The following is a 27,340-nucleotide window of genomic DNA, read 5'->3' on the forward strand; positions in this document are numbered from 1 at the left end:
GCATTGTGGAGAGTGTTTGAAACTTTGTTTTGGTTTGTTTCTGGGTGTGGGGTTTTGAGGCAGGCTCTCATGTAGAGAAGATGACCCTGAGGTTCTGGTCACCCTGCCACCACCTCCAGGGTTAGGATGACAGTCAATCGTATACCAGGCATAGGTAAGCACTCTACTGCTAAATCATGAGCCCAGCTCAAGTCCTAGATTTTAAAATATAAACGTACTAATACTTACTCAAGCAGGACTTACTGTTTACAATGCATTCTACAAAAACATAAGAGGGTGTTATCTCCTAAAATACAATGACTTTATTTACATGATTCCTTGTGCTCTGGCTCTATAAAGTGTGAGCTTAACCATATTTCCCAACTAGAACTAAATGCTTGCCATAGCTGTTTAGCCTCTGTTCACTTATGACCACTGTGTGTTTCCAACATTTATTTCTCTTTATAGCTTGAGTTAGACATTATCAAATTTTGTATTGTCTTAAATTTATACCAATTACTTACATCCTGAAAAGAAAAAAATAAAAATTAAACTCACTAGAGGGCAGCAATTACTTAAAAAAGACATGAGCACAAGCAGTATGGAGAGGATTTTCAAACTTCCTTCGCACAAAACCATCATTGAATTATCCTGTTTGCCAAACAAATAAGTGGGAGGGGGCAGATTTTTGTAGAGCTCTCCTATTGCTAAAGGAATCTTCACATAGCTTTGAACTGATTCAATTCTTGTACTTTCCAGTCATGTTCTAACGGCAATGCAGAACTCCAGAACTCCAGAACAAGTCAGTGTTTCTCCCTGTACCTCCACATCCTCATCCCAACCCAGTGTCCCTACTTGCATTTCCGGACCATAGGACACTGTGTTCTGTGCAGCAAAGCATGCGTTCACAGAGCAACACTCACATATACAGACTGAGGGTGTATGTGTATCAAGACACCCAGGCGGCACCGAATTATCAACTAAAACAGGCCAGGAGAAAGATAAGACTTTTCCAGAAATAATGAGTTCTGCAGACTCCTTGTAAAGGAAACAGGGGTGACCTAAATAGTGCAGGTTTTCAGTTGTCTGGCTGTGTACAGCTAAGTATTTACCTAATGAGACACCACTAATCCAAAGAAGGAGTCAGAGGGTCTCATGGGGAGTGTCGCTCTCAGATCCTTTTCAAAGCAGGGCATCTTCTCAAGAGTGCTTTGCAAAAGACTTCTTTATATTTAAATGCAAACAGAAATTCTGAAACTGAGTTCAGGCCAACAGTTATATTTAAATTAAGATAAGACAACTATCTTATCAATCAGCAGCTACTTTGAGCCTAATATATTTTTACTTCTTCTACACTCTCAAGACACAAAAGGACCTTACAATGAAATCTACTCAGACCAATTCATGATTTTAAAAATGCCTCTGCAATGGCATCCAATCTACTGACTAATACTTGACTAAATCCTAAGGTAAGATGCTAGGCTCTGTAGAATAAAAATGAGTATAGACTTGCAACGGATAATCTAAACACCTAGCATACTATACAATATTGGATGAAGAACAAAAATGTTAGCTAAGTGGATTTTTTTAATTGTTCACGTAAAAAAAAGAAAAAAAGAAAAAAAAAGTGTCCCCAGAAAACTTTATCCATTCCATTTTGTTTAGATGCCCAACACAGGCCACACCTTGGCTCATTCACCACACAGAAGTTTGATAGCTCTGCTCCTCCAGAATGTGGGCAGGTTTCATGAAACCAGTGGAAGTCCTAAGAGAGAAAGATTTGAGCACAGAAGGCATTTTCTCCCCCAGACTTTCTCTCCCACAGGTCGAGAAAGACAACCTAAGATAGACACAGTTGTCTGTCCTGTGAGAGAAGCACAGGTGTTTTAAAAATAATCGAAAAGGAGGAACTGTGGGAACCCACAGAATTGACTCCATTCCATTTTGACTTAAGGTCTGAGAGTTTTTGCCTGCCTTTGCTCTTCCAAGGTTAAATGACAAGGATGTCTGGCCAAAGGGTATGAATTCAACAGGATGCTTGATGAAGGATATGGTCGCTGCATGTCCTACCCTAACAATAGAAAATTCTAACTCAGGAGACAGTCACCTGATGTTTGGGGTATAGAGAAGTAATTACGCTTGCTTTTCTTTGTCTTTTGCCTTCTCCCTCTCTTTTGATGGGAGTATAAAGACTATGCACAATAACTCAGCATTCACTGGATGTCTCCCAACTATTCCATGTCTCTGTCTTAGTGTCTTTAATTTTTATGCCTGCCATTTCTTAATCCACATGTTTCCCTCTAACACCAGACTGCGTGGTCCATAGAGAAAGACCAGGACAGCAAAGGCTACAGAGAAAAACCCTGTCTTGAGAAACAAAAAAGTAAAGAGAGACTATAGTGGAATGTGTCTGAAACCTCAGCATTGAGGCAGCTGAGGGCAGAGAATCACAAGTTCAAGGCCACTTGTCACATCAAGTTTGAGGCTGGCCTATGTTACATAAAATAAAAAGTAAAAAACCCTCAACACAATGACTATTAATAGGGATAATTAGGATAAAAAATATTTCTTTAGAATCTAAATGCCTCCTTGGGCTCATCTATTATTTACTCACAGTAGAGTAATAATTTGTAAAATAATATTCAGGAAAGACACACTACTCACATGTTTATTTCATCTTCATTTAACATCTGCATCACTAGCAAGGTGACATGGAAGGAACCATCACCAACCATGGCTTTGGCCAGTCGCTTATCCTGTTGCAGTATCGTATTTTGCAAGACCTTAATTCCAGCTGTAATCTAATCACAAAAAAAAAAAAAAAAAAAGTGAAAAGTAAGCCAAATTTTTATAAGGCAAAATTTAAATCAATAAGAAAAATAAGCAAGCAACTACCAAAATTAAAAGTGAGGTCAAGATTCTGCAACCAAACACATAATGGTCTGCTTGTTCTCACACTTGCTAGAGAGTTAGATGGGATGGCTTGACACGCTATATAAATGTAGAAAAATCACAAATGTGTGTCTGTCTGACAGACACTGAGCACAACACTCTTATTTTGCAGACTGGGTGGGGAAACTCCCCATTGCCACACATCCATTTAGAAATGTGTCCTGGTGATAGGAGTCTGACTCACTAGCAGGGGGAGAAAGCTTTATTCTTCCAGAGAAAGGCCAAATCAGCAGACAACATTCCATTTCTGTTAGAAGTAATATTTATTTGTCCCACAGTGAACTGTTGGACCTATTCCTCGTTGCTTTTAAGATTCTCTGGGATAAGAGGAAATCCAATAAGAAGGGCTGCTGGTGTTTTCTTCCTGGTTTGTGAGGGGTGGGTCGTAACCATGGCAACAGAGCTGAAGGAAATGCAAACTGTGACAACTACATCCAGGAGAAAGCCTGCAGGTGGGGCTGCCTGACCATCCTCCCTCTGGGTACCTGGTCCTCTGGAACAGGAAGAGGGGTGATGTATGTCCCTCCCCCATTTCCTGGTAGAGCCACAGATGCTAGTCAAGCTGTAAAATGTCAGTGCCCTGGAGAGTAATCTGAAGTAAAACAGCAAGCCCAGAGAAAGGCCTGAGAGAATTCCTAAAAACTGTGGGACAGCAGAATTATTAAGAGGAAAGGGAAAGCTGGGCTTTCCAGAAAAGGGGAGGGGTGAGGAGAGCACAGGGCCATGAGCATAGCAGGCTGTTCTGATTCTGGGGCCGCTGTGTTATCCTCAACAATGGCCCCATTATCTGTGCAATGTACTGAGAAAACTATAAGACATTGTCCTGGGACCTAGACTTCCTTCTTGAACCAGGCTCCAAGTCCACTGCTTAATTGGGCCCACCGGTTCTCCTTTGTCCCTGTAGAACCCACTCTGAGTAAGATTCTTGTGACATCACCTTGGAGAAAATCCCCCATCCTTGGTACCCTGAGCATCTCCCTGTGGCCTGACTTTGACAGCGGTTCTGTCTAGACACATTTCTTCTTAGCCTTGTTCTATCCTCTGACCTTATCACTGCTCCTTGATGCAAATCCCCACTGTACTCACTGTGGTCAGAATACAGCCCATCTCTCTCCATGAGAACATATCCCAGTCCATGGATCCTGGTAAAGTGATCCTTAAAATGCCCAATGTGATTAAAAATAGCCTCAACTTGGCTTAAATAAAACAAAACAAAAAAAAAAAAAAAGCAGCAAACTTTCTAGTCATTTTTGGTTTTGTTAGACAGAAACATAAACATAAATTAACCTTGGCCAATCATAAGCACCCAACTAATATACGAAGATTATGTGACTAGGTCTGTTCTGACAAGGTAAACCATAAAAGGCAACTTCGAAAGTGTAATCAATTCCTTTATTTTACTCCCACATCTTTCTTATAAATACCTGCCTCTGACACAAGGAAACAAGAACACTAAACCTCTTTTAAGTCTAGTGTCCCTGATTCACAAATTGTTCCTTACTCAAACTTAATAAAATGTTACTGTGCCCGAGATTTTTCTCTATGAGCTTAATAGCAGGATCAGAACTCAAAGGAGACCCCAATGACCTCCAGGAACATTGAGGAGCCAAATGAAAGAAAGGCACCAGGTCCATTATAGAGAGCCCCAGCAGGTGGCATGTGCTTGAGGAAAATACTGACCCTCTTCAAAAGCTGCTCCTAGGATCCTGACAAACAGCTAAAAGGCCTAGGCAAGCAGTTCCCATTGTCTGCCCACAGAAGACTGAATGGTCTATTATTCCATCATGTAAGCAGGAAAACAAACAGATGACTCACTCTCTGATTGCACTGCTAGATTAGGAATCTTGCTGCTAAACATTTTTATTAAAAACACAGCTTGAGTATTTCTCTTTTTAATTCTATAAACTTTGTTATTACAAGAAAAGAAAACCTTGCAAATAAATAAAAGCATCACACAGCAAAGCTAACCAGACTCAAAGATGTTTGTCAGAGGGCTCGGTGACCTGCAGAGAAACATAAGCCTGAACTGCAGCCAAACAGTTTTAAAGAACAGTAAGAACAAGATGAGGACCAGCTCTATCCATGACTAAAGGCACCTGCCACCAGCCCTGAGGGCTTGAGTTCCATCCCTGTGATCCTAATGGTGGGAGAAGAGAACTGACTCCTACAAGTTTTCCTGATCTCCAGATGCATGCACACACACACACACACACACACACACTCGCACGCACGCACGCACGTACATACACACACACACACTAAATAAAATGTAATAAAAAATAAGAAATAAAAAGAATACAGGTTTTCCTCTCAGGTCTTATCTCAAGAATTCCTAAATCAAGAAACCCTGTACCTATAGATTTCTGTCACCATGACAGAGTCACACTAAAAGAAAAAAGGCTGTCCATTATGCTATCAGTCTTCCAAAGAAATGATGCCTTTTGGTATAGATGTATCTCCATCAGGTGAAGCCTCAGAGTCCCAATTATTGAAATAAAGGTCAATGCTGCTGGGATTACACTAGACACTCTACTATATTACTTCCAGAAACACACTTCCACAAGCATGGGCAAGCTCAGATCAAAATCAGTGGGAAATCATGCACATACTATTGGAAGAAAACGAAGCCTGCTTTACACTCTAGTATAGTAAATCAACCCTCCCTGCTTTACACTCTAGTATAGTAAATCAACCCACCCCTCAGTATAAAGAAAGTATTTCAGTGGGGGAGGGTGGGGTTCAAATCAAAACCAAAGAATCTCTGACTGACCAGTTCACACGTCTTCTGCATCACTCTCAGAAATGAATACCTTCCTCCTGTGTGACAGAGAGATGGAAAGAGCCTTCCACCCTGAAGGGGCACATCAAGGTCCCTTTGGAGGAAGAAATAATTCAAGGGTTCCCACTCTGTTCCTCACAAACAGGAACTGATAAAATAGAAACCTAGGCCTCTTTAAGTCCCCAGTCTCTTGTGCTTACCCCTTCAACCAGCATAAGGAAAACTCCAGGCATAAATGTTCAAGTAGACTGGCCATCACTTCAATTGACTGATTCCCTAAGACTATAGACAGTCCAAGGGCTTTCACTAACTGTGTGGGGGTAGAGTGAGTGTCAAAACAAGGTCCTACTGACTGATGCCTATGGCACTCCAATCCATGTTGTGAGATATTTGATTACACTGTATAAAGATATGACACTGTGACTGGTTTAATAAAAAGCTAAATGGCCAATAGTTAGACAGGAGGTATAGGCTGGAATTCTGACAGAGAGATCTCTGGGAAGAAGAAAGACAGGGTCCCCAGCCAGAGGCAGATGGAGCAAGACATGCAGGAGAGGTAAAAGCCACAAGTCATGTGGCAGAATATAGATGAGTAGAAATGGGTTAATTTAAGTTATAAAAGCTAGTGAGACAAGCCTAAGCTACAGGCCAAGCTTCATAACTAGTAAGTCTCTGTTGATTTTTGTTAGCTGGAGGCCCAAAGAAAAATCCATCTATAAATCCTACCAGGTAAAAACCTAAGAGGAAGTAGGTTTCTATATACTTATCTGCAATAAATGAAATTATGATTCCAAGATCCTTGGTGGTTCTGGACTCTAACACTGCTATCAGATGTACCTGAAAGTTCTGAACAGTTCACCGTGGAGGACCTCTGCTTTTCCTTCTGTGGTAGTCCAGTTAATGAAAGCCAGTATGTTTTGGCTTTAAGATCAGCAGTACACACAGACTGTGTGCCCTGTGGGTTCAGGAAAGTTCTATCTTATCTACCTCAAGCATTACACTATCAGCCCTGTAATTCGTGAGGAAATTCACTTACTTAATATGCAGAGAATCTGATGCTATGCTCCCTACCAAAATAGAATCTGAACTAACTCAATTCCTCTCCTATAGCACGTACTCTATCAGCACCAAAAGGCCACTGTAGAAAAACCTCAGTTCTATGGAGAAAAGATCCATTGCTTAGGCCACAATCTGACCACCCTTATTTCCCCCTCACATGGAAGAATAAAGACAATCCATGGGTCCCCCTGACCAGCAGCTTACAGATTACGGAGATGTTTCTGTGGACTTCAGATACTGCAAGTCTTGATCCCAATTTCTTCCTGATGGTATACATTTTATGTCAACTTAGAAAAATTCTGCCAGAACCTTCTCTGTGAGGAGATAGCCAAGAACAAGCTTTGGGCCAAATAAAGTTGACCTCTTGTCTTTAGCATTTTAGTTCAATGTCTTATGTGGTGAGATGGCCTTAGAACGTGTGTGCCTTTGAATCATCCAGTAATTGTAAAACTAAAAATGAAAAACTGTAAAATGCTTTGAAGACTTATTTCTATGAAGTCACATGACACTTGTAATATAGGATTAACCTCAAACCTATAAAAATTTAAAAGCTAATCTAATCAAGCAACATATTTCTAACTATGCTTTGATGCTTCCAATTAATTTATAGATTCCCTGATGCCAGGCTAGGACTTTTAAAATGCTTTTTATTCCTAATTACAATCTTTAAAAGACAAGAACAACACTCCAGAATCTTAACTATAAGTTATTAAAAGAAGCTGTTTTTACAGTGACCATTTAAAATTCTACAGAGCCACCAAATCTTATCCATCATCCTAACCCCCGCCACTGATGTAACTGCACAAAGTACATTTTCAAACTTAACACTGACAGTCTAACTTAAACATGACATTAAAAGAAATGCTACAAATAAGAACCTGGCTGAAATCTTAAATATTCTACTCACTGAGTTAACAGAAAGCCAGACACTCATCTGTTAGGTATCACTGTAGACCACATGCCAACACTAACACAATTAGAAAAGTCATCTTTACTAACACAATTAGAAAAGTCATCTTTATATCTCTGAAACCTCCTAATTGACTCAATGTATATGTAAGTTTTTAAAATGGTATAAATTAGCATGGTTCCACATAAGCAACATAAATTATATTCTAGTACACAGTAGAAGACTATCTTTGACCTCATCCTGTGACATTGTTTTTAGAATTCTTCCAAGTCGTTAGAATTCTTCCAAGTCATTAGCCTATCGTTACTGAGTCTGTTGCCTCATTCAGAGTTACTAAAATTGTATCAGTATGCTATCCAGGAATTTGGGTATCGCTCACTGGTAGTGTACTGCCTAGCATATAAGATGACCCAGGTTTTTTTTGTTTGTTTTTTTTTTTTTAAGACAAAGGGATAAATGCATGTGATATGCATGCTACCTAACTTTTTTTCATAGCCAAATACTCTCAGGGACTGGAGGTTGGAAGCACAGGCTGCTCTTCCAGAGGACCTGGGTCAGATTCTAGCACCCACATGGCAGTTCAAAGCCATCTGCACCTCCAGTCCCAGGGGCTCTGATGCCCTTTTATAGGCACTGGACATGCATGTGATACACAGACATACATGGGTTAGGGTTAGGATCCTTGAAGGGATTTCTGAACCCAAGTTCAGTCTTCCATCTCTTGCCAAGGGAGAAGTTTTGCTCCACCACAGGCTCCAAGCATAGGTGTAGTGTAACCTCGCCTTAGACACAAAAGTAATACCACCCCATCAAGGCCTACAACTTCCAAATCTGATAGCCAAAATAACATTTCTCTTTAAGAGTCAGTAATCTCAGCTACTTTGTTATGTAGACAACCAACAAGATATCACCTCTCATATGAAAGCACATAAAACCACACATGGTCAGCAGCCAGATAAAAAATTATCCAGTCATAACCATTAAAGAACAAGCTTTATTATAAGCCATCCAATTTTTCCTTCTTTTAAACTAATATGTAATTACATGTTAACAGCAAAAACACATACTCCTATACTCCTACCAGTTAGGATATTACCTCACTGCGATTCTAAAGTACTTTCTAACGCTGTTTCTTAAAAATATGAAATTAAAATTTCCATAACAAAGAATTCTTAACTACTAAAAACATGTTAAAAATCAAAGAGCCATGTAATTCTGAATGCTTTCTCTTTTTTCTTTAAAACTGGGTGCCAAGAAACGGAGGCCAAAAGTAGAGCAACTCATTGTGAATGTACTGGCTTCTAAGAGCCTGTTTGCAGGTCACTCAGCTGGAACTTGGAATACATTCTTCCATTGAAACAATGTGACAAATGGTCCTTCTTTCCCAGGCCTTCCTACCCAGCCTCAGAGGTCGTTTAAAAAGACAGTGAACAGTAGATACTTTAAAACAGACAAACACAAAACGCTCTCAGCAAAATTGATACATACGTTCTCTTCTTGTCCAATTCTTCCATGGTCTCTCCATATTTGTATGTAAGCCTGATAAACTTGCTGCTCCTAAAGAGTAAATCTCCCAAGACAGCAGCATTAAATTAAGCTGCACTTCCCATGGCTACAAGCCATTCTAATTCCCATGGCTATAAGCCACTCTATGTCCTCTAAAATAATTTGCTACTGATATTACATTACAAAATCAGCATTTGTACTTATTGTTTTTAAGACTTTGGGGGCTAAGACTAAAACATTTATCTAGTATCTGTGAGGACCTGGGTTTAACCCCCAGCACCACACTTAAAAGAAAAAAAAAAGAGTTCTGATTATAGTTTGGTATGGTGGGGATGCTCTTAGGCCCCTGAAATGACAGTGGGGATGGAGTCTGTGTGTGTATGTGCAAATGCATGCACCTACTCCTTCCTGGAAAGCACCAGTCTAGGCACTGAGAATACAATAAAACATTTTGAAGGGAAAACAATTAAAGGGCAAGAATGACAAGTGACAACCAGAAACCATAAGGACCTTTAACTAAGGAATGGAATGAGAATGGGGAGGTGACCCAGTCAAGAAGACAAGAGAGGTTCAAACAGAACGAAGGACTGAAGTGGAAAAGACCAGAACAGCCATCTTTAAAGAAGGGGATTGGGAGTACACCCCTATCCTGGTGTCAATGGGGAAAGCCTGAAGTAAGCAGGTTGGTGGTGTGTTCAACATGAGGCCTGGAAAAAATGAGCATCTGAGGTTACGGCTATCCCCTGACCAAGCTGAAACTCGAATAATCTAGGCACCTGAACCAGTAAGGTGCCTAGGCAGGTAGCAGGTTACCAGGTCTGTGAACTCCAAGCCATACAGGACTCCATCATCCTTCCTCCCACATGCCCTGTGGACCAAATCCTTATTCCACTTGGTCCCCTTCTCCACGTGCTGTATGCCACCACATCCCCCCACCAACCCTCACTGGAAAAGCAGAGGAATCAAGCATTGGCATCAAAGGGATGGAGACACCCTAGGATGGATGCAAAGAACAAAGCATGCAGGAAGAAATATAAACCCAATGGCCTACTGGACCTAAGCTCAGAATCCCAGCTACTCAGGAGGCTGAAGCAGGGAGACCACAGATCCAAGGCCAACCTGGACAACTAAGTGAGGCCCTTTCTCAACAGAAGTGTGGAAGAATGCCAGGGATGCAGTTCAGTGGTACAGCACATGCCTAGCATTTATGAGGCCCTCCAGGTCCAATCACACGGACAATCAATCAATAAAACAAACTCCCTAGTTAAGGTGGAGAAGTCCAAATCAAACACGTTGAGAGCTTGTTTGGAGGTGTGTGCAGCTTCATACACCCTTGACAAAGACCGACCCTCCCTTATTAGGGAAGATCTTCTTTTTTACCAACCACACAGCTTTGGAAGGGATGCAGTTGGGGTGGTGAGGAAGGAAGAAACACCTGCCCAGCCATCTAGAGCCATCAAATCAACCCTGGTGGTCAATGGGCTGAAGGGTATCCCCACCTGATTATCCTCATACCTAAACACATTGGGAGACTCTTGAGTGGAATGATCTCTAAGCAACGAATCAAAACAAAACAAAAGAAAACCTGGCTTCTCTGCTAGCCAGAAGGCATGTGTCTTCAGGAAAGTCACTCCAGCTGTCTACCATTTGGTCTTTTTCTTGGGGCCTGGCTTCCATCTGGCTGCCCCCTAAAGCAACAGAGCATCATTTCCCGCTCTCGCCTAATGTCCCTGTGTACACAGTCCTAAAGCAAGAGGAAAGCAATGCAAACAACAGACAGGCATCTACAGATGATGAGCAGTGGCGCATACTCTAAGCCGTGTGTCACCTAAACACTTCCAAGGACCACCTTACTGCTAGTAAAACCAGAACATGATTCTAAGGTCATTTTTTGTCTCCTTATTGTGTCTTCTCTCTAGTTAAACTATCTCAAAGACGAGGTATTTCCCAGGATAACCCAACAAAACTCTGTTTATTCTCTGATGTTTATTCATTTGACTTAAAATCCTTAACAGGGCTGGGATTCTGGCTCAGTGGTAGAGCATGTACCTAACAAATATATGACCCTGGGTTTGATCCTAAAACAGTGTCTAGTCCAGTGGCTCTCAGCCTTCCTATAATGCCGTGACTGTTTAACACAGTCCCTCAGGTTGAACTGACCCCAACCATAAAGTTATTTTTATTGCTACTTCATAACTGTAATTTCGCTAGTTGTGGATTGTAATGTGAATATCTGTGTTTGCCAATGGTCTTGGGCAATCCCTGTGAAGGGGTCATTCAACTCCCAAAGAGGTTGAAACCCCAGGTTGAGAGCCACTGGCCTAGTCCAAGAGAGTATAGATTCACAATGAGATTTGGCTCTGGCCCTGACCTTGGGCTATGAAGTAAAGGCAGTCTGTGAATGAAGCATTCTTCCCCAGTGTTCATTCCCATGTCACTGCATTAACTTCAGTTACAGACAGTATTTTATTTTTCTATCTTAAAAATATCTCAGTATAAGGTCACTGGTTGGGGGGGAGGGGGAGCTTCAGAGATGGCTCAGCACTTAAGAGCACAGCTGAGCTTCCAGAGGTCCTGAGTTCAATTACCAGCACCTACAACCACCCTTCAAGATCTGGTGCCCTCTTCTGGCCTGCAGGCATACTTGCAGGCAGAACACTGGACACATAATAAATAAATCGTAAAAAAAGAAAGAAAAAGAAAAGACAAGGAGGAAAGAAAGAAAAAGAAAAGATCATTGGCTGATCCCATTTTCTGCTACTTACACAACATTGATTTCTTTTTTTTTTTTTTTTTAGATTTTAATAGATTTATACTGAGTTTACTGAGTTTGCCATGCAATCTTAAATTGGAACAGGTTGAATATTACTAATCCAAAAACATAAAATCTAAAATGTTACACAGATCTACACTACAATGCAAGGGGAGATTGTTCACATCTGATATCATTTGGTTGTAGTCAAGACCCAGAAGCACTAGACACCATACACTAGATTACCTTCAGGGTATGTGAAGAAGGGAAGTATGGAAAACAAATGTTGCTGTTCAGACATGGATCTCACCCAAAGATTCATCATGTACATACAAATACCCGACCAGTCAAAATCCAAACTAGTCTAAAATGTGTCACATTCCTGCTCTCTGGCATTTTCAGCAAGGGATAATCAATGAAGAATGTTTAAAGAAACAACACTGCAATGATTCCCATCCTATGAAGGTCCGTGAAGCAAGAAGCTCCATTTCCCATCCCCCCATCCTCTTTTCCCACAGGCTCACTGCCCTCATCTTCTAAAGGCCTCCTCCAACACACTGAGTCCCCAACATACTGAGCGAGACCCTAGGAATGATCTTCACAAGGACCACAGAGTACGGCTTTTAGATCAACCAAATCAACCCTGCTGATCAGTGGCTGACAGACATCACAGCCTGATTACCCTCACAACTGAACACATTGGGTGACTCTAATGGAATGATCTCTAAGCAACAAATCAAAACATAAATAAATAAATAAAATAAAAGGCCTGGCTTCTCTGCTGGTCAATCACGTGTTTTCAGGGAAGTCACTGACTTCTGTGGACTTTGTCTCCAAGGGTCTGGCTTCCACCTGGCCATGCTGTCATTAAATGTGATTACTGAAATGATTATTTTTTCAAAACTATTGTATAAACAACTTTCTATAACTTACATGGAAACTTTCCCAACATGGCCCTACTAAAATGTTATCAAAGACGGCTAGAATCTGAAAGCAAGTGGGCCAACAAACATTTAATATATTTTAAAGATGGCTTAGAATAAAACTTCATAGTAAAAATGTTCTTAAGAAGCTGTCACCTTTTTGTTGGTGATCGGAACCGACAAGAAATAGTTGGGTTGATAATTTTTTGGAGCTCTTTTCCTCTTCTTTATGTGATCATTCTTGATGTCTTCATTTTCTTTGCTTCTCTTTGAATTCATTTGAGGTACGTCAGTGACTACAGGAAAACAAAGTGAGAAAGTGTCTCACACATTTAAACAAAGATAGCCTAGTGTAAAAAGAAAGAAGTCACAGTATATATAATAAGCAGCAATCATGTATAATTGTCATTTTCAAATCTAAAGCAAGAATCAGCAAGAACTTTCAATAAAGAACATAATTGCAAATGGCTTAAGCTTTGCAGAACATAAGGACTGTGTTGCAGCTACCTAATTCTAACAAAACAAATAGAAGGATATATCTGTGTCCTGATAAAACTTTATTTACAAAAAAAAAGGGTCAGGCAGATTTAAGCCTTAGAGCAACACTAACAAGCATTCTCTACTACAAACCAAAGGGGTTTTTCCCTCGTTGCTTTGTTTTGTTGTTTTCTTTTGTTTGTTTTGTTTTTTGAGGAAGGGTCTTGCTATGTAAACCAATTCCCCTTCCTTAGCCCCTCAAGTCCAGGACTATAAGCATGAGCCAATATGTCTGACATCACGCTCTTGTGTTTGCTCATTTCATCCATTTCCTGTGACCTAACTTCCTCTGCGAGCCCACTTCCTCCTAGCAGTGTCCCACCCCTTCCCAGCAGCACTGAATACTCAGGCCACCATGGGTATTCATGAACTAAATTGTAGCAAGTGGATCATGTCAGACAGGCTCCAATGTCAATTCCACAATCTTTCCATTGGCTAAAGAGGAGACAATGTCAGCATCAAACTAACAAATTTAGTAGGGTGGACTTTATCAGATATGATCAAATGCATCAGCTCATAATGATTCCAAAAAAAGAAAAAAATTAAGACCAGAATTCAGTTACCTCTGAAGAAATCAAAGAACCATTATTCTAAAAATAATCACTCGTGTGTCCATGGCACACTACACCCCTGTAGTGTGCTTTGGGTTTTCTCCCTTTAACCCAGTGCTCTGTTGACACAATCAGCCTGTGGTGCTGTGAACCACTGTTGAGTTTGCTCTTGTTTAGAGTCTTTTTGTAATGTATCAAGTTCATCTGTAGAACCAAAACACAGTATCTCTCTGTTTCCCCATCCCTCCCGTCATTTTCCTTCCAACTTTGGGAACACAGTTCTGAAGGGTAATCTGCTGTTATTCCATTTACTCGCTTTTGCATGAAAAGATAAAAAGTAAATATTTATATAGTCATCTAGCTTACTGATAAAATTGGTGACTTGAAGTCACAAAATGCAGACAACTTTGGCCATCTGCCCTGGATCCTACACCAGATTATTTATAGTAATTTTACTGGTTAGCAAAAAGTCATCCGTGGAAGTACAGCTTGTAAACTCATAAACTTAATTTATTATACTCATTAATTTTTATAATGACTTCAGTAGCCATTTAATGTGCACTGATGAACCTGATGTCATTCACAAGGGCCGTTACTTTCTCAACCGCAGATTTTTTTTAGCTAAAGCACCACGTGTCAACTTATGTAAATTATCTAATTTTTCCTCAATTCTATTTATTTATTCAAAACTACAAAGGGGTGAATTAGAAGAGAAATTAATTTAATTTAATTAAGCACTCCATCTGTTATTGTGGGTTGATTGTTTCCACACTTGCTCTTCATTAAAATGCTGGGAATAAATGAGTTTGTTTTGATATTTCCTTTCTTGTTATCTAAGCAGATAAAAATCTTTCAAGTAGCTTGAGAGTGGGAGTGGCTAACCTCCCTGGCAATTCCAGCACTTGGGAAGATTGAGGCTCTGAATTCAAAGCCCACCTGGGCTATACATGAAGCCACTATCTTTAAAACAAAACAAAACTCACCTAGTGGTATCACAAGCATCTTAGTCTGCAGCATTCTCTATGATGTTTGGACAAACAAAAAAAAAAAAAAAATCATACCCTAATATGTTGTCCCTCCCTTAACACTTAACATCGACACCACCAATGACCTGTTAGAGTGCATGAAGGGGGCGGTCCTACAGAACAATACCCGTAAGATCTCCATGACTCAGAGCCACAGCAGGGTATCTGAGAGGAGTTTGGTGAGGGTACAATGATGTGTCAGAAGACATGAACCAGACCAATGACTCATTGCAATGACCGTTCTGTGGGTGGGACTGAGTGGACAAAGGGTGCACTGTGTGACACACTGCAGCCCCTGATGCCACTAGGATGAAGGAAGAGGTGTTGGGAAGACGGAGGATCAAGGTGTGTGTGTGTGTGTGTGTGTGTGTGTGTGTGTTGTCCTGTTCTTAATTTATTAGGGGGGGTTCTGACGGGAGATGTCAACAAAAGTCCTGGAAGAAGAAAACACGGCCTATAGGGAAGCAAGATAGGTGAGACTAGGAGACAAGGAGGATTCTGGGAAACGTAGTAGAGAAGAGTTGAAATGCAGGACACAAGGCTAGCCAATAAGACATGCTAATAAGAGGCCAACAGCTTTACATCTAATACAGCGTCTCTGTGTGTTATTTGGGGCTGATGCAGCTATGGGAGCACACTGGTGGGAAAGTGCTTGAAACAGGGGTCCTTTGTGGAGCGATGCTGTAGGAGTGCGGGGAGGGTATGGACAAACTGGGAGATGAGTGGGAATGGGGTACATGAGTGAAATTCCAAAGAATCGATAAAGAATTGTGTTATAAAAAATAAATAGCCAATTCTCAAAACATATCCATGCATTATTCATGATATATTACTATATACAGTATTTGCCTTCCCAGTTAATAATATAAAGGACAAAGAACATAATTTACCTCTTTTTAACTGACACAGAATAATCTGTATATATAAAATACCTGTATATATAAAAATTTTTAAATGAATTTTTATTTTATATTTAAATTTTTTAAAATATAACTAAACTAATTAATAGATAATTAAATGGTAATTTCCTCTATTTCAACAATCTCCAACAGTTATATCAGAACTCTGTTGTGAGGAAGCCCAGCATGGTGATGCATGCTTATGTTCCCAGGCTTAGAAGGGCAAGCAGGTCAGAAGTTCAAGGTCAACTTCAGCTACATGATTATGAAGTCACTCTGAGCTCCAAGAGACTTAATCTTACAATATACACAACTGTAATAAACAAAAGGAATTTTGAGGACATAAAATAAGAATTAGTAATTTCTATAGAACTGGATTTCACATGTAACTAGAAACCAACTCTCAAGTATTTCCTTTTGAATCTTGACTTAAATGTGGCTTAGGACTGGAGAGATAGCTCAACAGGTAAGGTTGCTACCCACCAAGCTTGATGATCTGAGTTCAATTCCTGGGACCTACACAATGGAAAAAGAACAGATTCCCTCAAGTTGTTCTCTGATCTCCACATGTGTGTTTTGGCATGCACACACTCATACATATACCTATCTACCTACATACACTCATACACACATGAAAATACCCACATAAAATATAATTTTTGAATGTTGCTTGATTGTTTGCAATTGACAATCTCATGTGACTAGAATCAGTGAAACTAAAGGTGTCCCCCACCTCCTGTGGGAAGCAGGCTGGGCTATTCCTATGAGCAAAATAACTATCCCCATGCCAACTCCCACCCCACCATCAGAGGCAAAGAACAGCAACCAAACATTTTCCGCATGTGACCTGGGTTTGTAGACAACTGAGCCACAATGTGCTTCTCTCCTAGAGAGAAGAGACCCATAAGTCCTGATGCCCTCCATACTCAAGCTGCATTTGTCTGCAGGAACATGCCTAACCACCAGCAAAGGTGTGAGCCGGGCTGCTCCAGCTCTTTTCCATGCATGAGATTTTCTTCCATAAGTACATTTATGGCTTATGGTCTATCTCTGTGTTCTAGTAAATAGTCCTAACTACACCTTACATTGTTATATTTGATTATAATATTCAAAAACATTTAATATTGCCATGTATTTCTAGCAAAATATCCTCCTGTATAACAACAACCCCCCTCAAAAGCTACAAAACCCCATTTCAGCCAACCAGACCCTGAAAGGATGACCCAGTACACACTAAGAGAGGCATCATCTCTAAAAGGTCAAGAGAAGGGGCACACTCCCGGGATGTTCTCCTTAGCGATAGTCTCCTCATACTCCTGTCAGAGTTGCTATCAGCAAGAGTATCTTAGCAGTGAACTCGAGATTCCCACACCCCAAGAAAACCAAAGCACCAACCACCTGGAATCTTAAGGCTGTTGCCTTTCAACACCTTTACTCCCAGCACTCTGGAGGCAGAGGCAGGCTGATCTCTGTGAGTTCGAGGCCAGCCTTTTCTACAGAGGGAGTTCCAGGACAGCCAGAGCTGCTGAGACAGAAACTCTGTCTCAAAAAGACAACAGAGAGAAGTGGGGGGAGGGGCAGGCAGTAACTCAGAATTACATCTCAAAGGTTTTACAGGGGCTGAGGAGGTGGCTCCTGGGGAAAGTGCTTCTTGCAGAAGCACAAGGACCAGCATTTAATCCTGGGCACCGCATCAAAGCCAGGCACAGCAGGATGTGACTGTGACCCCAGGGCTGGGAGGCAGGGACAAGCCTAGGGCTTCCTGCCCAGTCAGGCCCAGCTGGATCTGTGAGCTGCAGGGTCAATGAGAGACCGAATCTGCAAAAACCTAAGGTAGAAAGGGATTAAAAGAGACAATGCCATTGTCCAGCCACCACATGCATACACAACTGTGCATACACACAAGAAAAGAAAGGTTTTATAAAGAAATACTTGTACACTGCTGTATGTTTAACTCCTTATACGCATTTTGTCTTTTGATCATCAATATGAACTAAACAAGAAGGAATTACAATCTGCATTTTAGAGTTAAAGTCTCACTCACACAGTTTAAATGACCAAAGTCACACAAAGAGAAAATTTAATAATCAAAACTGAAGACAGTTCAATTCCTCCCCTTACCTACTGGAAGGACTGGAGCTTTGAATCTGAAACCCGTCTTCCCACAGAAAAAAAATCTTTCACTCTGCAGTCCGGAATATAAGCTAACATTCAAATAGCTTTAAAGCACCTAAGACCTACAATATCAAAGTGTGCTGTAATACTCCACAGGTAAGAATGGATTTTAGTAGACTGGCCTAAGCCCCTCTTTACATGGGACATTTACATTTACCATTCATTGCTCTAGTAAGAACTATACCAGATCCTGCCAAAAAGAAAAAGTGAAATCCTGCTTGCATAAAAAAGGGCCACCCTTCCCAAGGCCCACCCTGAGCAGAAGCAGCCACCCTTTTCAAAGGATGAGGTGAACACAGGTCCCAAAGCTTCCTGGTACATGATGGGCACTGATCTCATCAGTAGACCTGAGGCCACAGAGACTACAGAACAGTTTGTTCTCTGGGATCCGAGGAGGATTCCTTACTCACACCTACTGCAAGTTGTTCTGAATAGGTTTCATCTCTTTGTAGAAGACAGAGTCCTAGTCATCATGTATAGTTCTATTTCCACAGTGACGTGAAGTTTCTGTTTTAGTGTTTCAAACAAATATTGGTTACATAAAGTTTATCCAGCTCATGGATGGGTGGACAGAGACTGAATGCATAGCAACATGCCTACACAAACCCAAAACCCATTAACCATTTATACTGGATAGGTACTTCCACTTCCGAAACTGCAAGTGGCTCTAAAGAAATAAAGTGGGTCATTATAAACCACGAAATCTGCTAGATCCATGACTTTCAGAAGTAATTACAGAATGATCTGTTCTAAAATTTTGTAAGCCATTTCTTTCTTTGTGTGTGTGCAGGTTAGCCATTTATTTATTTATTTGTGAGCCATTTCTTTGTGTGTGTGAGAGAGAATTATTTTTTCTTTTTTTTCATTTCTAATTACCTGTGACAGTTTTCACAACAATGTATCAGATAACTGTTAGCACTCAAAAGCACGACAAGTATTTAAAATGAAACAAAGATGAAATGCAAGAGTACATGTGCAATCTACTTCCAAATCTCTGTTTAACACAGTACTTACTTCCACAGTCATCTTGAATATCTACAGTAGCAAACGGCATGTCTGTCAGAGAATCCACAGTGCTGCCTTCTAATTCCCCTGATACCTTCTCTTCTCTTAGCACACTTTCATACTGATTGGAATTCATTCCTCCTACAACAAACCAGAAAAAGCAACAAATATTATTGAACTGTTATGGTCATACGCCTTCCTAGAAACCAAAATAGCCACGTGAACAATAAATACATAGCAACCTGCAAGAAGAGAGGGTGTGACTTGCTCTTTAACAGTCTCACTGTTAAAGGTGCATCTTTAGTAAGCTTCCCCCTCCCCCAATCCCTTCTAAAGCAGGGTTCAGTGGGGCCTAGTGACAAGACAGTAAACCAGTTATCTTCCATCTTTAAAAGCCATAGTTTTTTCAGAACACAACACAATGAAGTGTGTTGTCTGTTCACTTGTTTCTTGTGTTCTTTTCGTGGGGACTTTAAAAACATTCATGTAATGCTGTTTTGTTAGCATATATTAATTATACATTACAGGTTTCATTGTGACATTGTCTTAAGTGAATGTGGTCAATTTTTACCATGGCCGCTCTCTCTCTCTCTCTCTCTCTGTCACACACACACACACACACACACACACACATACACACACACACACACTTCACCCTCTCATCCCTTCTCACTTACATTCTGAGTTCTAATTTCTATAAGCACTTGTCTTTTTCTTCCATAAATTCTTCCACTCTACATTAAACTTAATACTGGAAAACTAGTTAAAAATACTTGACTCTAGGAGCCAGTGAGATGGCTTAGTGGGAAAAGGCTCTTGCCATAAAGGTCTGGCAACCTGCATTGGATCCCTATTACACATGCAAAGGTGGAGAAAACCAATTCTAATTGTTCCCTGGCCTCCATACAAAGGTCATGGCATGCATGCCCTCCCATGTACACAAGAGATTTATTTTACTTAAGATTTGTTTGTTTATTATGTGTACATGTATGCCTACAGGCCAGAAGAGAGCATGAGATCCCACTATGGATGGTTGTGAGCCACCATGTGGGTGCTGGGAATTGAACTCAGGACCTCTGGAAGAGCAGACAGTGCCGTTAACCTCTGAACCTTCTCTCCAGCCCCCACAAGAGATTTTAAATACATGGTTCTAAATATTCATTTCTTGAAAATCAGCGATGAGACTCAAATCATCCTCACGGTATTTTGTAACAACCCTCCCATGTCACTCACTAAGTCACATTTCGCATTTGGTCTTTGTTCTCTTGTTATGGGCGGAACACCCACAATGTCGTGGTTAGGGGGCTCAGGAAAAAAAGACTTGAACTGATAAAGTCAATCGCTAAGTTTGTCTGGTGGTGGTCTCCCCAGTACCATTATTCACCATACCGCAAGTAGTAGACATAAAAGTTATTTGGACTGAACAAAACCCAGGAATACTTACATAATTTTCACCCAGTATAATGAATGAAGAACTTGCCCTGCAGACTATTAAAGAAAACATATATCTCCTTCTGTTGTAATCCTCTATTTTCAAATGCCATTACTGCAAAACACATTCCATTAAGAATATGGTTAACATGGCTGGAGAGATGGCTCGGGGGTTAAGAGAACTGGCTCTCTCCCAGAAGACCTGAGTTCAGTTTCCAGGGTCCACATGGCTCACAGCAATCTGTTAATTCCAGTTGCAGAGGATCCAACACCTTCTACTGACCTCTGATGGCACTGCAAGTATCTAGTACACAGACATAACACACAGGCAAAGCAGCCACACACACACACACACACACACACACACACACACACACACACACTGACAAATCTGAAGGAGGAGGAGGTGACTCCTTACAGGGCTAGAAAGATGGTTCCATGATTAGCAGCACTTGTTGCTCTTCCAGAGGACCAGGGTTCATTTCCCAGTATCCAGCTCCAAGCACCAACATCTGGAAACTCACCACTGCCTGTAACTCCAGTTCTGGAAATTTCACACTCTCTTCTAGCCTCCTTAGGCATCTGGATACTGCACCATACACACATTCAGGAGCACACACACACACACACACACACACACACACTAAACAAATCTTTAATTACTGGGAAGTAGTTGAGAAGTATAGCACCTCATATGAACAAGGCCCTAGTTTCAATCCCTCGCATCCCAAAATTTAAATAATTTAAACAAAAAATAATATAGCCTGCAAAGTGGGACTATCCAGGTGTGTCCTAGTGATTAGGAGACCGAGGAGAATGATCTCAATTTCAAGTCTTTTCCACAGCATGAGTTCAAAGCCAGCCTGGGCACCACTGGCCTTAGTTTTAAAAACATACTCTAGCTCCTCTACCTTCTCCTCCAGACAGACAAAAAGTAAAATAGAAGATTGGGGATATAGGTCAGTGGTACAGTGTCTTCCTAGCAAAGTATAAGGCCCCAGGACTTTTTAAAATGTATATTATCTATTTTACAATATAACAGTGATTCTCATAATCATTCACAGTTAATATGCATACTAAAAATATACATTTTTATTATAATTTGAGTGATTTCTCAAATTATTCACATACACACCTGTTTTCTGGATTTTAAAAAGGGACAGTATCTTTTTCAGTCATGTTCAGTATCAAAAAGCCACTAAGACACTAGTCACACAATTCAGACTGTAAGAAGTATGGTGCACTGTGGTGATTTGAATGAGCATCCCCCCCCCCATATGCTCATACATTTCAATGCTTTGTCCCGTTTAGTAGAACTGTTTGGAAAGGATTAGGAAGTATGGCCTTTCTGGAGATGTGCCACCAAGAGTGGGCTTTGAGGTTACACAACCCATGTCATGCCATCTCAATTAGCATGCAGTCTGTCTGTCTGTCTGTCTCTCCCTATCTATCCTTCCCTCCTCCTCCCCCCTTCCCTTCCCCCTTTATCTCTTTCTCCTTCCTTTCCTCCTCTCTTTCCATCCCCCCCTCCTTCCCCTTCCTCCCTCTCTCTCTCTCTTTCTCTCTCTCTCTCTCTCTCTCTCTGCCTCATGGTAGTTGTCTAAACATATAAACTCTCGGCTACCATTCCAGCACCAAGCATGCATGCCTGCCTGCCGCCCTGCTCCCTGAGATGGTCATGGATTATTCACTTCCTGAAACCATAAGCAAGGGCCCCAATTAAACGTTTTCTTTTATAGGCTGCTTTGGTCATGATGTCTCCTTATAGCAATGGGAAATTAATAAGACAGAGTGTCTGGTACATATATGTCCAACAAATTTTAGATTACTATAGTCTACTCACCAGCCCAGAATACTTGAAAGTCATGAGAATAAGTCAAATGTGCACTTTCTGTGTCTATACAAGCATTTTGAAACACAAATGCAGTTTAGACTTAAAAGTTTAAAAAGATCAATGTGCATCTTGAATCTTTACAGGCAGCTCCATATGGAGGACCATCACCCACAGGCAGCTTATATACACAAAGCTTTTAACAAAAGAACACTTGTAAGCCAGGCATGGGAACACATGCATGTCTCTAATCCTAGCACACAGAAGAATAGTGAACTCAAAGCCAGCCTGCACTACAGACTAAGACTGTAACTCAAAATACAATACCAATAATAAAGAAATCTTTAAAGGGCTTATCCCAGTGGCACATGCCTTTAATCCCAGCACTCTGGAGGCAGAGGCAGGCATATTTCTGTGAGTTCAAGACCAGCCTGGTCTACCAGAGGTAGTTCCAGGACAGCCTTCAAAGCCACAGAGAAACCCTGTCTCAAAAAACAAAACAACAACAACAACAAAGTGCTTATACAATTAAACACATTACACATATACTACCCATAACATATATGAAGGCTGCATAGAAACTAGAATTAAAGAAGTAAACCCAACTATGACTCCTATTTTATGATCATTTAATGATAGCAAATAGTCCCGGTATGATACTAGCATGTCAATACTATTTCCTGCATCTACATGTGCTGTGTGGAAAGGTCCTGACTTATAATGGCTTCAAGTACAACTTTTCAACCTCCCGACAATGCACAAGCTGGCTGCCATTCCTACTACTGTGACTGGAGGGAACTTCTCAGAGCCAAAGAGGCAGGGCATGGGGTGGGTTCAGGCTCTCAGAGCCAAAGAAGCAAAGTGTGGGGTGGGTACAGTCTCCTGAGTCTGAGGGATTCGATCAGAATCTTGTTATCTGTTCAACTTTCCTTCCTGACAGCTATTCAGGAAAGCAGTGAACACTGATTAGAAATATTCAAATTTGGGTGTTGATCTCTTCCCAGACTGGGAAATGAGGTCCACCCCCCTCTTGTGATGCTGGCAGTAAACCCCAGCTCCCAGGTGGCCCCATGATCTTGAGATGAAAGAATCAATACTCTAGAGTGGACCGTGTTGCTAAACAATGATGTTCAGCAGGCTAGGTATACTTTATGGCCTACTTCCCCCTTAAAGAAAGCCTTGCCTTAGGTCATAAGTGCTAGGATTTGGGCAAAGGCCAAGGGATATAACTAAATGCATCCATCACAACCCCTCTGCCTCTTACACAAGGCATAAAGACTTCACTTTGGAAAAACTGCCTTCAAACAGGTGATTGTTAAGCATGTAAACCATAAATCCATTGTTGTGACTGCTATGTTGCTTAAATAAGCTGGGCCTATAACCCCAGGTATTTGGAGGGCTGAGACAGGACTGGACATTCAAAAGCACCCTATGCAAGTAACTTAGTGAGATTTTTGTCTCAAATGAAAAGTTAATGAAGCCTGGGATAGACCACCATGAGAGCCCTTGTTTGCCAGGTACCAGGCTGAGATTCAACTCTACAAATTAAGTAAATAAATTAAGTCACCTAGGCCAGGCACGTTGAGTCACACCAGGAATCCCAGCACTTGGAGGCAAGGGCAGGAGGAGCAGGAGGACAGGTTACCCTTAGCCTGACCTACATGGCACAAAAAGTTTTAGTCACCCAAAATCTGTTTTATCATTAATTAAAACAAAAGTTATCTTTTGTACAAATCCAAACCACAGGGGTAACAAAGATGAACAGAAACTGGAAATTAGAATTACTAACACTAACCAATACTTAAACAGGTACTTTATACTGGGCACACTCAACTAGGCTCACTTTGGGAAGTCACTTAATTGATACAACTATGCCATCAGGGAAGGCTGTTACTATGCCAGCTAGATGATTTAGTCACTTGCCCACAATCAAAGTAGATTCAGGAGCTGCCATCTGGATCAAGTGAATCTGTTACATGACCCACAATTTCCAGAATCAACTATGCCATGTACCCTCTACCTTGCCATGTACTGACTGCAGAACTGTAAACTGAGGCAGATCTTTCAGAAAGCAATGGGCACATAGATCTGGCCCAAGAAGATGGTCTACGGTTCTTACAAAAGTGTGGGTCTCTATCATAGACACTCTAACAAGACTCCTCACAACCTGGCTTGAAGGAAAAAGAAAAGTCACTTCAATGCCAAATAGATAGCACTGCATACTCTGGTGACTGTCACAACAGAGGAAAGGTGACTCCCAGACAAACAGATGTGTGGAGGCTGCAAAGATGGCTCAGAGGTTAAGGGCAGGCTGCTCTTCCAGAGGTCCTGAGTTCAATTCCCAGCAAACTCATGGTGGCTCACAGCCATCTGTAATGAAATCTGGTGCCCTCTTCTGTCTTGCAGGCAGACACACATGCACGCATAACACTGTATACATATTAAAGAATGAAAAAAATGAGGTCAAGGGTCTAGGTCTGGTGGACTCAGTGTGTACAAAGCCCTATGTTTGGTCCCCAGCATTATATAAATAGACAAATGTAAGATTAACTAAAAGCAGGGGAAAACTGCATGCTCTCAAGATTTACAGTTAGAAGGGGGAAGAACACAGGCTGGAAAGTACTTCTGAATGCTAAACACTTACCAACTGAACTGCTCTACTAAATTGTTTTTAAACTGAATGTTACTTTTATAAGTAAAACTGCCAATGTGTATATTTAAAGTGTCTTCTATGACTTGACAGATTTACATGACCCCACCTGGATGGCATTGCCCTACATGTGGAATTAGGGTAGGGGTGGGTGGGAGAGGAGGGGAGGGTGGGAGGGGTGCATGTGAGGGGGGAGGGGGGAACTGGGATCGACAAGTAAAATAAAAAAAATTAAAATGTCTTCTAAAATATCACCTAAGTACCATCAAATACTCAAATCATAGGTCCACTTCAGCCAATGATACCGTCAAAGTCAAGGGAACAGAAAACATAAAGGCAGACACAGTAAGCAAGGCTCTCTTCTGATCCCTGAGCTAAACAGCTATAAGAACAGCTTATCATTTACGGTGGTCTAGCTACTGTGGTCTAGCTACTCCAATTAGCTGCTAAAAACAGAATCATAGCAGGGCTCCAGAAACGTTTAAACTTCAAGGCAATCAAGCCACTTAACCTTCATGCTTCCTCTTCCTCATCATGAAAAGGGAACAATCTAAATTACTAGAGATTGACAGTAAGGACCCTGTAACTTCAACAAGCACCGAAAGCTTTGTTACTATATGGAAAAGATGTAAGATTATGCTAACAGCATCCTAAACTGCAAAGCCACACTGTGTAAGTAAGTGGGTGGGAAGCAAGCCTCCTCTCTCCTTCCGTGTCTGCCCTATTATCTACGCCTCTGCACCTCTTGGGGGACGGGGGATGTCAAGCAGCAACACTTTGGCATCTCCCACAAGATATGGATCTTTCCATTCACATGAAAGTTATAAACATGAAAGTTCCTTTCACTCAAAGTCCAGCCCCCAATTCCTACCCAAGTTCAACACAAGGCAAAAGTTCTCCCAAGCCAAGTTCATTCTGGGTGCCAGCAAATTGGCGCCAGCTTTAAAAAGTGCTCATTTCCAAACCTCGAATAAAAACCTAAATGATACAAGATGGTGTTCAGATGTTTCTATCTGCCATTAAAAACAAAAAGAATACAATAGAGATTTCTCTTCTTGGTTTCTCTTATCACCCCAACACAGTAGGAAAGAATGTTGCAAAAACTTTGGGCCGTGGGTCATGAGATTCGAAGAGGTAAAAGAAACTACAACTCGGAATCACACCCCGCGTCACCCTCGGTGTGGAGTAGTGCACCGTGACGCATCGCTGCAAGCATGGTGCCCTGAGCACCGGGGTGCACCGGGCTGCAGGCACAGCGCAGTGTCGGGGTGCAGGAGTGGAGGAACGCGAGGGGCGTGGGGCTGCGGGAGGCCTGGGAGGCGGGGCGGGGCGGCGAGCACGCCCCACGGCAGAGGCGGCCCGGGGCGCGCGTGGCGGGGCGCTCGCTCTCACCCGCTGCGGGGCGCTCCATGGTCGCGGCGCGGAGGAAGAGACGGAGGCCCGGGGAGCGCGGGGCGGCGGGGGCACTGGCTGCGGCGGCCAGGCCTGCGGAGGCCCGGAGCCCAGCAAGGCGCAGCATCCCCGGCACCCGCCGCTTCGGGAGGAGCCGGAAGGGGCCGAGCCGCATGGGCGCGGGTACCCGGATTGGGGCCGGGCTCGGGAGGCGGGGCCGTCCCCGGGGCCGCCCAGGGCTCCGACCTCTGGCCGCCCTCCGTTGTTTCCTGCGGCGCGGCCCTTCCCGTCCCACGCTTCGAGGGGCGAGATTGGGACGGGCTGAAAGCATTCCTTGGCCGGCTGTCTCTTGAGAACCCGGGTGTTTGGTTTAGCCTGGAGCTTTGAAAACAGTTCTGATTGCAAAATATGTGGGAAGAGCGACGTGTACAAGAGCAAGTCTTGTACGTCGGTATAATAAGGAGCTTTATTTACTTTGTTTTACAAATTGGAACGCAGTCTGGTTTGGGTTTTTTGGGTTTTTTTTTTTTTTTTTTTTTTTTTTTTTGTTTTGTTTTGGTTTGGTTTGGTTTTGGTTTTTTGTTTTTCTTTCTTTCTTTTTGGTTTTTCGAGAGAGGGTTTCTCTGTATTGCTTTGGAGCCTGTCCTAGAACTTGCTCTGTAGACCAGGCTGGCCTCGAACTCACAGAGATCTGCCTGTGTCTGCCTCCTGAATGCTGGGATTAAATGCTTACGCCACCAATGCCTGTCTCAGTCTGAAATTTTTAGCAGCAGTTTAATAGCTACAAGTTGGAATAGCTAGATGAGTGGAAATCATCTACTGCGTTTTGCAGAACAGGGTCCTCAGTATCTAAGTAAAATGGAAGAGAAAGCAATTTACTTTAAAAATAGTAAGATATGAATATTTTTTGTCTTAGTACAGAATACTACTGGTTTTTCCCAATTAGGGGTGAATGGTGGTGTTATTGGATTTGTTTAGGTTTTG

General features: G+C 41.7%; 1 protein-coding gene across 2 annotated transcripts in view; it reads right to left on the reverse strand.

Moving 5' to 3' along the window:
- Window positions 1–26,547, reverse strand: part of Akap7 (A-kinase anchoring protein 7) — a 122,228-nt gene extending 95,681 nt beyond the window's left edge. For both annotated transcript variants that reach the window (XM_051175408.1, XM_051175409.1), the window contains exons 1-4: window positions 26,357–26,547; window positions 19,062–19,193; window positions 13,017–13,156; window positions 2,644–2,780 (exon numbers count right to left, since the gene is read on the reverse strand). In XM_051175408.1, the coding sequence (XP_051031365.1) occupies window positions 2,644–2,780; window positions 13,017–13,156; window positions 19,062–19,193; window positions 26,357–26,531 (584 nt within the window). In that variant the 5' untranslated portion in view covers window positions 26,532–26,547. The remainder of the gene's footprint in view (window positions 1–2,643; window positions 2,781–13,016; window positions 13,157–19,061; window positions 19,194–26,356) is intronic.
- Between the last annotated feature and the right edge of the window lie 793 nt (window positions 26,548–27,340).

The sequence above is a fragment of the Phodopus roborovskii genome, unplaced genomic scaffold (assembly GCF_943737965.1).
Source record: "Phodopus roborovskii unplaced genomic scaffold, PHOROB, whole genome shotgun sequence".
Taxonomy (NCBI): domain Eukaryota; kingdom Metazoa; phylum Chordata; class Mammalia; order Rodentia; family Cricetidae; genus Phodopus; species Phodopus roborovskii.